This window comes from Asterias amurensis, chromosome 21 (assembly GCF_032118995.1).
Source record: "Asterias amurensis chromosome 21, ASM3211899v1".
Lineage (NCBI taxonomy): Eukaryota > Metazoa > Echinodermata > Asteroidea > Forcipulatida > Asteriidae > Asterias > Asterias amurensis.
Genome location: NC_092668.1, coordinates 12,597,729 through 12,610,960, shown reverse-complemented (window position 1 = coordinate 12,610,960; position 13,232 = coordinate 12,597,729). Strand labels below are relative to the sequence as shown.

Genomic DNA, 13,232 nt, shown 5'->3' with positions numbered 1-13,232 from the left:
AAAATTAAACCAAATATTTGGGGGCTTGTTTTTCAAAACTTATAAATTACCTTATATAAAGTGGCGCGACTTTCAATGAATAAACAGTCAAAAATCAGCCTCCTCATCAGTAAGACATCTCTCTGCCATCAGGTCGCCGTTGTCGTCGTCATCGTCGGTGTTGATTTCATCTCCTTGTTCCAGTGAGCTCTTGTCTTGAGTTCCTCTCAGTGTAGACAGATCCGAAGATGTTGATTCTCTTCAGGAGTACTCAATCTTTGGATGCCTGTAAATCCAAAAATAAATAAATACAAAATTACTTTTACATAAAAATTGAACCTTTGAACCTAACCTCCCTGGGGTCGATTGCACAAAGAGTTAGAAAGATAAAGTTTCAGCAAAAAAGGTTAATTGGTTCTACTTGCTGAGAAAACAGAAAGAAGCAAACCCTGTCACAATAGCTATGAATCCATCTGAAGTAAAGATTTCGATACAACAAATTTTTGTTTGTTTTTTCCCAAACATGTAAAAAAAAATCGGCCAGGGGTTTCCTTACGGGTGGCGAACCCTTTGTCACTGAATTTTTGCTCTTCTGTTTTCAGAGTTAAAAAAATTAAACCAAATATTTGGGGGCTTGTTTTTCAAAACTTATAAATTACCTTATATGAAGTGGCGCAACTTTCAATGAATAAACACAGTCAAAAATCAGCCTCCTCATCAGTAAGACATTTCTCTGGCATCAGGTCGTCAAGGTCGTCGTCGTCGTCATCGTCGGTGTTGATTTCATCTCCTTGTTCCAGTGAGCTCTTGTCTTGAGTTCCTCTCAGTGTAGACAGATCCGAAGATGTTGATTCTCTTCAGGAGTACTCAATCTTTGGATGCCTGTAAATCCAAAAATAAATAAATACAAAATTACTTTTACATAAAAATTGAACCTTTGAACCTAACCTCCCTGGGGTCGATTGCACAAAGAGTTAGAAAGATAAAGTTTCAGCAAAAAAGGTTAATTGGTTCTACTTGCTGAGAAAACAGAAAGAAGCAAACCCTGTCACAATAGCTATGAATCCATCTGAAGTAAAGATTTCGATACAAAAAATTTTTGTTTGTTTTTTCCCAAACATGTAAAAAAAAATCGGCCAGGGGTTTCCTTACGGGTGGCGAGCCCTTTGTCACTGAATTTTTGCTCTTCTGTTTTCAGAGTTAAAAAAATTAAACCAAATATTTGGGGGCTTGTTTTTCAAAACTTATAAATTACCTTATATGAAGTGGCGCAACTTTCAATGAATAAACAGTCAAAAATCAGCCTCCTCATCAGTAAGACATCTCTCTGCCATCAGGTCGCCGTTGTCGTCGTCATCGTCGGTGTTGATTTCATCTCCTTGTTCCAGTGAGCTCTTGTCTTGAGTTCCTCTCAGTGTAGACAGATCCGAAGATGTTGATTCTCTTCAGGAGTACTCAATCTTTGGATGCCTGTAAATCCAAAAATAAATAAATATAAAATTACTTTTACATAAAAAATGAACCTTTGAACCTTACCATCCTGGGGTCGATTTCACAAAGAGTTAGAAAGATGAATACGTTTAAGTTTCAGCAAAAAAGGTTAATTGGTTCTACTTGCTGAGAAAACAGAAAGAAGCAAACCCTGTCACAGTAGCGATGAATCCATCCGAAGTAAAGATTTCGATACAACAAATTTAAGTTTGTTTTTTTCCCAGACATGTAAAAAACAATCGGCCAGGGGTTTCCTTACAGGTGGCGAACCCTTTTTTTTTAGAGTTAAAAAATTTAAACCAAATATTTGGGGGCTTGTTTTTCAAAACTTATAAATTACCTTGTATGAAGTGGCGCAATTTTCAATGAATAAGCAGTCAAAAATCGGCCTCCTCATCAGTAAGACATCTCTCTGCCATCAGGTCGTCGTTGTTGTCATCGTCGTCGTCGTCATCGTCGGTGTTGATTTCATCTCCTTGTCCCAGTGAGCTCTTGCCTCGAGTTCCTCTCAGTGTAGACAGATCCAAAGATGTTGATTCTCTTCAGGAGTACTCAATCTTTGGATGCCTGTAAATCCAAAAATAAATTAATATAAAATTACTTTTACATAAAAAATGAACCTTTGAACCTAACCATCCTGGGGTTGATTTCACAAAGAGTTAGATGAATACGTTGAAAGTTTCAGCAAAAAAGGTTAATTGGTTCTACTTGCTGAGAAAACAGAAAGAAGCAAACCCTGTCACAGTAGCGATGAATCCATCCGAGGTAAAGATTTCCATACAACAAATTACCTTTGCTTTTTTCCCAAACATGTAAAAAAAATCGGCCAGGGGTTTCCTTACGGGTGGCGAGCCCTTTGTCACTGAATTTTTGCTCTTCTGTTTTCAGAGTTAAAAATATTAAACCAACTATTTCGGGGCTTGTTTTTCAAAACTTATAAATTACCTTATATGAGGTGGCGCAATTTTCAATGAATAAGCAAAGTCAAAAATCAGCCTCCTCATCAGTAAGACATCTCTCTGGCATCAGGTTGTCGTCGTCGTCGTCGTTGCTGTGTTGATTTCATCTCCTTGTTCCAGTGAGCTCTTGCCTTGAGTTCCTCTCAGTGTAGACAGATCCGAAGATGTTGATTCTCTTCTGGAGTACTCAATCTTTGGATGCCTGTAAATCCAACAATAAATTAATATAAAATTACTTTTACATAAAAAATGAACCTTTGAACCTAACCATCCTGGGGTTGATTTCACAAAGAGTTAGAAAGATGAATACGTTGAAAGTTTCAGCAAAAAAGGTTAACTGGTTCTACTTGCTGAGAAAATAGAAAGAAGCAAACCCTGTCACAGTAGAGATGAATCCATCCGAGGTAAAGATTTCGGTACAACAAATTACGTTTGCTTTTTCCTAAACATGTAAAAAAAATCGGCCAGGGGTTTCCTTACGGGTGGCGAACCCTTTGTCACTGAATTTTTGCTCTTCTGTTTTTTAGAGTTAAAAATATTAAACCAAATATTTCGGGGCTTGTTTTTCAAAACTTATAAATTACCTTATATGAAGTGGCGCAATTTTCAATGAATAAGCACAGTCAAAAATCAGCCTCCTCATCAGTAAGACATCTCTCTGGCATCAGGTCGCCATTTTCGTCGTCATCGTCGGTGTTGATTTCATCTCCTTGTTCCAGTGAGCTCTTGCCTTGAGTTCCTCTCAGTGTAGACAGATCCGATGATGTTGATTCTCTTCAGGAGTACTCAATCTCTTGATGCCTGTAAATCAAAAAAACAAATCACAAATTACTTTTACATAAAAAATGAACCTTTGAACCTAACCATCCTGGGGTCGATTTCACAAAGAGTTAGAACAGGTCCTATGTTAGGACTAGTCCCAGGAGATATTTAAAACTTAAGGCTAACAATCCCAAGTTAGACGAGTAACTTGAGATAAGACTAGTCTTAACTCTTTGTGAAATCCACCGCAGATCCTTAAAGATCCAATTGCATGTTTTGTTTGTTTCTGTTTTGCTGATTGCTGCACTTGTAACCATATTGTGCTTTCTACACATGTCATGTAAACAGTGAATTTCTGCTTGTACTAATTCTCATATAGCACTGAAATCCGTAATTCAGTGACAGTCGTTGCTCTTCAACAATGTTACCCCTAGTCACTAGGCCATTTATTTCATTCATCAAACCAACTCAGCTCCCTTGGGAATAAACTGCCTGTGCAGCCAAGCTAAAAAAATCTCAAGAACCATCTCTGCCCTCACAGGTACCTACTAACCCCTGTGCAATCTATGGAAACTGTATGATAAACCTAAAAGGGTCTACAAGCCTAAAGCCCGGTTCATACTTCCTGCGAATGTGAAGCAAATTTTGTTGTCACTAACTCGCAACAGTTGAACTGTGTCACAACCCCTTCAAAACATTCCCTAAGAAATCGGGGCTGTGTCGCCAAAATTCACTGTGCATTTGCAGGAAGAATGAACCAGGCTTAAGTAGTCCTTAACTTACTTGCATGATGGGCAGAAATAGAAGCAGTTTGTCCTTCATCAGCTGATCGGGTTTGCCTGGTGTGGAAATGAAGTCCATCGTGACCGCACTTGGCACATGCCCTGTCAATCTGAAACACGACCAGATACAAAAATGAAATTTAGGAAGTGGTGAAAAATAACCAAGCACTGAAAAAACAAATTTGTGATAAAGCGCCTAAGATGAAATAAAACTGTGAAAGTTTCAACAAAATAGGTCTACTGGTTCTACTTGCTGAGAAAACAGAAAGAAGCACAACACTGTCACAGTAGTGATGAATCCATTCGAGGTAAAGATTTCGATACGTCAACAAATAACATTTGCTTTTTCCCAAACATTTCAAAAAAAATTGGCCAGGGGTTTCCTTACGGGTGGCGAACCCTTTGTCAACGATTTTACAATATCACCGAGGTAAAATATAAAACCTCTGAAATGAAAGAGAACCCATTCGTATATATAAATATTTAGGGGCTTTTGATATTTTTTAAAATTTACCAAATATCAATTTTTTATTTGAAGTGGCGCAATTTTCAATCAAACACAGTTAAAAAATTGGCCAGGGGTTTCCTTACGGGTGGCGAACCCTTTGTCACTGAATTTTTGCTCTCCTGTGTTCAGAGTTAAAAATACAAAACCAAATATTTGGGGGCTTGTTTTTCAAAACTTACCAAATGATAAATCACCTAATAAATATGAAGTGGCAAAATTTTCAATTAACAGTTAAAAAATTGGCCAGAGGTTTCCCTATGGGTGGCGAACCCATATCACTGAAGTTTGCTCTTCAGTGTTAAATATAAAATCTTTGAAATAAAACAAAACTATTTCTAGCCAAATATTTGGGGAGGGGGAGGGTAATTATCAAAAATTACCATATAATATAATAAATTGCCAGTTAAAATGAAGTGCTGGTACATTTTTCAATTAAACGCAGTTAAAACATTGGCCAGAGCTTTCCCTACAGTTGGCAAACCTTTATCCCTGATTTTTGCTTTTTTTCAGAGGGGAAAAAACTCTGAAATAAAATAACAAGTACAAACAAAGAAATTTGGGGGTGCTTTTTTTTCAAAATGGCGAAATGATAAACCACCTTATATTCAAACAAAAATTGCGCATTTATCTTTCAAACAATATCATAATATTGACCAGAGGTTCCCCTACAGGCAGCAAACACTTTCACTGATTTGTTTTTGTTTCTTTCCTGAAATAAAATAAAACGGTAAACCTAAATGTTTCTCAAAAGAAACCATATGAAATAAATCACTGAATAAATTTCATCTATTGTGCATCTTTTTCATAAACCAATTTTAGAAATTGCCAGAGGTTTCGCTGTGGGTAGTGAACCCTTTTCACAGATTTTATTTGTACATCTTTTTTTAAATTAATTCACAGTTAAATATAAATAATGAAACCTCTGAAAGAAACAAATACAAACAAAATGTTTTGGTGGTTGTAGTATAGACAAATAAACAACATAAAGTACGAACATTTCTGTACGTAAACATCAAGATATAAACCTGAACAAATTGGACATTTTCTAAGATAAGGCAGAGTAAAAAAAGAAACATGTATAGCATCCGGGTTTCTCAAAAAAAGGGGAGGAGGGGCTTTTTATTTTTTATTTGAAGATGGCCACCATTCTTTTTAAAATGTCAAATATCCATTGTTTTTTCTACTGCTCAAACACACAATACATAAATGAAACGTATTGGTCAAGACATTCAGATTGTTTTAGCTGAGAACATTTAAAAATACCCTTTAAAAAAAATGTGCGTAATTTTTTTTTTTTATGTGAATAAAAAAATATATTAATAAAAGGTAAAAAATTAAAAAGGAGGCGGCATGTAAAAAGGAAGCTGGCGGGGATGCTTAAAACATGTTTTTTTTTTTTAACTTGGCCTAAAACTCCAGTGTTTCACTCACCAGTGGTCCTAGGTCTTTCTGGCTGTAACCTTGTAACGACCTTTAACATTCTTGCGAGAGTTGAGACACAGGTAAGAATGATAGACCACACCATGTAATGCAGCTGTAATGTGAAGGAAGACAAAAAGTGAACTTTCATTCATTCAAAAATATGCCGTCTGTGCTAAGGATAGTGATATATGCGGTCACCACTGAGTGATACAAAGATAAAAAAAATTCGCTGATAATATTAATAAACACAAATTTACACAAGTGTTTTGTTGAAAATCTGTGAATGAAAGGAAGGTTATTTTAACTTGTGTTGGTCGATTTTGAAATCATGAGTGCATGGTACCGGCACGTTGCACAGCACAGACCACCATGCCTCATCATAAGATTTGAAAATCTGAAACATTCATTTCCAAAAAAAGTAAGTCAGACAGTCAATGGGGATAACTTTCCGTATAGCCATCACTTTTTCACTCATTTTTACAAACAAAGGGATATCTCATTGAAGTAAATTAATATTTCACATCGAATGAAAAAGTGGTTGTACCAAGAGGGTCCTACTAAAAGCCGACAACAAGCCGACAACGCCGACAACAAGTCCAGAGCGCCGCCAACACGCCGCCAACAAGTTTTAAATACCTCAAAAATGGCAAATAAACCATATACATTTTAGAACTATGTGTGTTTTGTAGTATAAACATAAATTTAATGGAAAAACTTCACGAAAAGTGTGAATTTTTAACCAGAAAAAAAACTTAACGTTCACGGAGAACGGTCGGACGCCATCTTGGCTTAAAATCGTGTTTGGACCAGTCCATTATGATGCGGGTGAGTCAGACTTAGCAATAGAGGGCGGGCGTCATGCACTGTGCACACTGCAGTGAAGGTCTTCACATGAAGCCCGCCCTCTGTTGTTGACAAGTGCTAAATCTACCCGTATCATAATGGTCTGGTCCAAACACGGTTTTTAAGCCAAGATGGCGTCCGACCGCTTTCCGTGCAAGTGAATTTTTTTTCTGGTTAAAAATTCACACTTTTTGTGAAGTTTTTTCATTAACTTTATGTTTATATTACAGAACACATATAGTTCTAAAATGTATATGGTTTATTTGCCATTTTTGAGGTATTTAAAACGTGTTGGCGGCGTGTTGGCGGCGCTCTGGACTTGTTGTCGGCGTTGTCGGCTTGTTGTCGGCTTTTAGTAGGACCGTACCAAGAGTATTTCTTTTAGTTTGTTTTACCACAATTAAAAAATATAATTTTATTTATTTTGTATATATATTTTTATAAATTATAACATGACTAAACAGCGGATGAGCCACCGGGATGCAATCATTACAAAGGATGATATAAAAGGCAATCATTTATCTTACAGGCAGGCCTAGTAGTTAGTAAGGAAAAGTTTCCGTATGGCGCCACCACTTTTTTATTCGAAATAAAATAATATAGTATCTAATTTACCTGATTGATATATCCCTTTTTGTAAAAATGAGTGAAAAAGTGGTGGCGCCATACGGAAAGTTATCCGTTAGTAGGCCGATTATGATGTAAATTACAAAATTAATATTGAAAACTACGTCTACTATTTTGTTTATAAATATTTTTTTATACTAAAAAAAATATTCAACTTTTTTTGTAAAATACAAATTATCAGTCACTTGTCATTTACATCATCAGATTCAAAGTCATTGAGCTGAATTTGCATTAATGTATTCAATATTATATTCAAAGTATGTTGCGATCATGCATCAGCCTCACCCCCCCCCCCCCTCCCCCCCCCCCGCCTACCCATTTTATAAACGCACAAGTCCAGGGGCCCATCGCACACAACTTTACAAGCTCTGGTTTCCACAAGAAATACATTAATTCTAAACTTACTTTTTGCATTTACTTTGTGAGGACACGTCTTGCATTTCATAACTACCGTTCCTTTTTCAGGAAACGGTAAAATGGAGCCAAATTGCGGGCAAAATTCTCTTGAAGAAGCAAATGACTCCTCTCCGTCCATGTTTTTGAGAAATTCTAATCCAGCATGCGTTTCTGAATAGGCCGCGCGTGATTTATCAAGCTGGACTTCATCCGATAATTCAGCGTTGAATTTGGTTTAGGGTATCTGACTAGGTATTAAAATAGGAATCGCGTCCTCTGTTGGCGGATTGTAGAATCTCCCGCGATCAATTTGGCCTCAGCACCTGACGTCACATTAGCACACTCGTGTATGATAAAGACAGCGGACCAGTCTAATTAAAACCCGCAAGCCACCCCCCGTGACTACTTTGATATTCACTGCTCATGAATATTCATATTTGAATATCATTGTTCATAGGCTAGGAGCTAAAGACTAAATACTTTTGGGGATGGTCAACTTTTAAAATACAAACAAAATGCAAATAAAATTTATCGATATGGAATTTAATGTTTGGAATGTTTGCACACTTTTTCAGGCAAAACTGAAAAAGTACACATTTTCAGGCAAAATTGGGTACACAAGGTTTCTAGTATATTTTGGGGGCAAAATTTGATAAAAATGCAATGCTATTTGCGTTTGCTAACTATTGTCAAAGACCAATATACACACTTGGTGTATCCCAACATGTGCATAAAACAACAAACCTGTGAAAATTTGGACTCAATTGGTCATTGAAGTTGCAAGAAAATGATGAAAACACCCCTGTTGTACAAAATAGTGTGCTTTCAGATAGGAATAAGGCTTCTGGTCAGAAGTGTTTTTATTATTTTACTTCAGAGGGACAATGTTTTATAACTAGCAGCTCTCCTTTGCTCGCAACCAAGTAAGGTTTATGCTAATATTTATTTTGATTAATTACCACTAGTGTCCACTGCCTTTAACACGTCTAGACTGATTTGGATATGGTCCCGAACTATTGGTTGCCAGTTAATTTATACCTCAAATTCTTCGGTCTGTGGGATTACAGATAAGCCCAGGGAGTGGACACTATTGATAATTACTCAAAATAACTATCATCATAAAACCTTCCTTTAAAACAAGTAATGGGGAGAGGTTGATATTAAAAAAGGTTGTGGGTAACAGCTCCCTCTGAAGTGACGTAGTTTTCAAGAAAGAAGTTATTTTCCACAAAGTTGATTTCGAGACCTCAAGTTTAGAATTCGAGGTCTTGAAATCAAGCATCAGAAAGCACACAACTTTGTGTGACAAGGGCGTTTTTTCTTTCATTATTATCTCACAACTTCGAAGACCAGTTGAGCTCAAGTTTTCACAGGTTTGTTATTTTATGCATATGTTGAGATACACCAACTGTGAATACTTATCTTTGACAATTACCAATAGTGTCCACTGTCTTTAAGTCAGACGGTCATTAGTGAGACAAATTAAAAACACTACAAACACTCATACAAAAAAATCAAGTCAACACTTCAAAGTTGTCATCTTAAACGTAGTCTTTATTTAGTCCTCATAGCAACATACTGACCCAGAAATTACTATTACCTTTAACAATTTGAACGAACTTTGACCTTTCCAAGATCAAATCATAAGAATGAATTTGCATAATTCAGATAAAATAACAATAATAACAAAACACAATAATGTGAACAATTTATATTTGTTAAGATAACAAAATTAGCAATGTTAAATTGATCAATAGTTTTTTAAATCTCACAAACTTATTTTTGTGATCTGTCGAGATATTGATTTTTAGGGTTATTGTCAAAGACCAGTATTCTCACTTGGTGTATCTCAACATATGCATAAAATAACAAACCTGAGAAAATTTTAACTCAATTTGTCGTCGAAGTTTTATAAAAATGTTGAAAGTAAAGACATCCTTGTTGCATAGAGTTGTTCGTGTTTGCCCGAGAAAGATTCAAATTTTTGGGTGAAAAGTTACCTCTTTCTCTAAAACTACATCACTTCTTTGTTAGAAATCGGGCCTAATGCATGTGGTCCTTTGTTCCTGTCGGGGCAAGGCAGTTTTCCTTAGCATACTGGAACATTTCAAGGGGCATCAAGGCAATGACTGGGCATGGGGGCGATTGCCTCCAGGGCCCAATTTCATAGAGCTGCTAAACACACAAATTTGCTTAGCATGACATTTCTTCCTCGATAAAAACAGGATTACCAACCAATTTTCCATTTGCTGCAAATTGCTTGTTACTGGTATTCAGTAGTTGTTTGCTTATCCTGAAAATCATGTAGAAATTTCGTTGGTAATCCTGTTTTTATCAAGGCAAAAATTTCATGCTAAGCAAATTTTTGTGCTAAGCAGCTCTTTGAAATTGGGCCCAGGAGGTATGCGAAATGCCCTTGGGTGTGCTGCACTTGTATAGGGAGAGGATCCCTTAACAAAGAAATCTCTCAAGTTTATCAACAAAGTATCGGTGGCAGGTGCAATCTCATGCAAGGCCGAGGTACTATGTGGGAGCACAAGACCAAAGAACAGAGTTACGGAGACATTCCAACAATCTCTGCTACTAATGCTCAACGTAGAGTCCGCTTTGCTAGCTACTGCCATCATGCTAAAGACTAGGTCATACCCGACGTGTTATATTGTAGACTTCCACGCCATAACAGAGGACATAGACCTCTCAACTACATCGGCGTAGTTGATAGAGGTATGGAGTCTGATATGAGGACTTTCAAACCATGATGAGGGATAAACACCTCTGGCTTGACATTGTGAATGGAATCTTGGTTGCGACCGCTAAATGATGACGATGATAAGGTTATCAGGTCGAATTGTTCAATCCAATAAGAACGATACAAGCATTCTGACTTTTGAGACGCTCCCGTTGTTGTCTCCAATGTTTCATCTTGAAGCTGCTCCGGTGAGTTGTCTCCAATTGTTTTATTTTGAAGTTGTGGAAGTTCCTGGGAGGTGGAACTCTGGGTTATCAAAGATGAGCGATCGTTTTGGTGGTGAGCTCTCTTTCTCAGCTGTAAAGGCATCATGGTTAAGGGAAATGCACCAAGTCGCTTTTCACTGGATAGTTATTAACACTAAAGATTTATTAGGCTAAAGCCTGGTTCATACTTTCTACAAAACAAAATCGCTGCAAATGCGATACAAATTTTGACGTGACCCCCAACTGACCCACTCCACAAGCAGGCACTGGGAGCTGACCTGGGTGAGCCCCTGGAATGACATCAAAGCTATTCGAACGCACCGGGGTCGACCTAGGGAAGCTAAACGAACGCACCCAGTGTACAGACTCTGCTAGGGTCAAAAACAAGTTTAACTTCAGATTGAAGTCTGAGATTTCTCATCCCTCCTTCTTTTCACCATTGTGCACCTAAGTTTGAGTTCAACGTCAGATCAGGGGCTGATTTCACAAAGCAATAAAATTCATCGCAAATTCAAGACAATTACCAAAGTGATTGGTATTGTGACATCACACTTTACTTAGCAACTACGATTGATTTGCAGTTAAATTCAATCTTAGCTCGTTGTTAAATCGACCCCAGAGCCATAAAATACTGTAAATAAATTGAAAGTAGACTTAGGAGAATCAAAGGATATTTATGAAGTAATTTGAAGATTCCAGTCCCAATATTCATTGGAATTCCCATGATGATGCACTCACTAACACCTAGGATAAAAAACAAAACAAATTTGACTGAGAAAAATGTTACATTTTACTCAGAGCGTCAAGACACATTTATTGAAGAGCAGCTTGAACGAAAAATGGCTTGGATTAACGTGTCGGCGCTCTAACAACTGAGCTACATATATCTAGCGTCAATGCTGCCAGTCTTCCTATTTTGTTAATCTTTGTTCAGGGTTGCTAGTCAGAAGCCATACAACTGTAACTGTCGCATAGCCAGGGATCACACCCTAGTTAACGATACAAACTAAGATTGCACCAGCCTATGTGGCGTGTCATGGTCGAGAGGTTAAGAGCACCGAATTCAAACTCTGATGTTTCTGATAAGTAGACTGTTGGTTTGAGTCCCAGCCCTGACACCTGTGACCTTAAGCAAGACACTTAACCGAGATGCTTCGTCCTTCGGATGGGACATAAAGCTGTTTGTCCCGTGTCTTGTGTAAAGAGAAGGGGTTCGTCCTGGTGTTCCTGGTTTGATTGGCAGCATATTGCGCGACAGCACCTTGTAAACCAGTACATGGTGCTTTGTTAAGCAGTAGATCTCATAATTCAAAACAAAGTCCTAATTACCTTGCAGGAAAATACTTTATGTTAAATCGCCTTGAGCGTCATTGAGTGATGGATATGCACGCTATTATAAGAAGCCACTTGTACTACTAGGACATTTTTTTACTCACCACAAATGGAGTCTTTTTGTCCGTGATACGCCGCATCAAACAAATGATCAGCAGTTTTCTCAAACTATTCCACCAAAAGACAACAATATCATAAAATTAGATTAAAAAATTCAATATTTTCAAAAGAGAATCAATCTGGAATATCAAACAAAAAATTTAATTATTAACCCCCCCCCCATATTTTTTTCAACAAAGAAATATCTTAAAAACTTAAACTATCACCGGGGATAAAGAATATTATTTGGTGTTACCCCTACACCCTTGCCCGTCATCTCTGGCGACCCCGGTTAGAAAATAAACATTTCTTCTCAATTCCTATTCATCCTTGTGCTATTGGATGTGTAATCAATAAAAAAATATAAAAAATAAATTATCAAAACCCCTTACCAAGAGTGGCTTCTAGCCTTGTTCAAAGGGGAACTTGCATACAACAAAATCTAGAATCAAAGTTTGGTCTTACTGAAGCAAGCATCAGAACACTCTCTTTCATCTTAGCCAGACCGAAGCGAGTTATCCCAAGAACTTCACCCTGAAGGAATGGAAAAACAAAAGAAGTGCAAAGAAATGAATGAAAAAGCCGTTATTCTCAAGTTTATTTGGCAAGAGAAGCCTTCCATACTATCACAAATATCCCCACTCTATAAGAACCAAAGATTATATAATGCTGAACGCACAAGATGGGGATTTGGAGATCTATCTACTGCTGGATCGTGAAATTGGTGTCATGGCCGAGAGGTTTAGAGCATCGGATGACAGTTGGATTTGGATCGACAACCCAAAACAAGTGTAGCCCTCACTTTAAGTGGCCATCCGGCCTTGTGAGTTAGGCAATTTCTCCATAAAAGTTGTTTTAAAAATGTAGTGGAAAACGGTGCTCAAATAATAACACGGGAAACAGACTGGGTGAACATTTAATGATTTGGGGTTGAATAAAGAATATTTATTTTTGTATGAAACTTCAAGACAGACTCTGCTAGGGTCGAAACGAAACATCAGGCCATTAACTTTTTATTGGAAAGAAAAAATTCTAGAGCGAGATTTCAACCATCTACCTCCATAAACAAAATTTGAG

At 37.3% G+C, this 13,232-nt stretch overlaps 1 protein-coding gene and 1 pseudogene across 2 annotated transcripts in view; both read right to left on the bottom strand.

Annotated features, from left to right (window-relative positions):
* Positions 1-3,205: 3,205 nt before the first annotated feature.
* On the bottom strand, positions 3,206-7,915 carry LOC139952924 (DNA-directed RNA polymerase I subunit RPA12-like; annotated as a pseudogene).
* Positions 7,916-9,183: 1,268 nt separating this feature from the next.
* LOC139953121 (DNA-directed RNA polymerase III subunit RPC1-like) overlaps positions 9,184-13,232 on the bottom strand; it is a 29,724-nt gene continuing 25,675 nt past the window's right edge. For both annotated transcript variants that reach the window (XM_071952537.1, XM_071952538.1), the window contains exons 37-40: positions 12,621-12,689; positions 12,161-12,224; positions 11,399-11,468; positions 9,184-10,817 (exon numbers count right to left, since the gene is read on the bottom strand). In XM_071952537.1, coding sequence (XP_071808638.1) covers positions 10,727-10,817; positions 11,399-11,468; positions 12,161-12,224; positions 12,621-12,689 — 294 coding nt within the window. In that variant the 3' untranslated portion in view covers positions 9,184-10,726. The remainder of the gene's footprint in view (positions 10,818-11,398; positions 11,469-12,160; positions 12,225-12,620; positions 12,690-13,232) is intronic.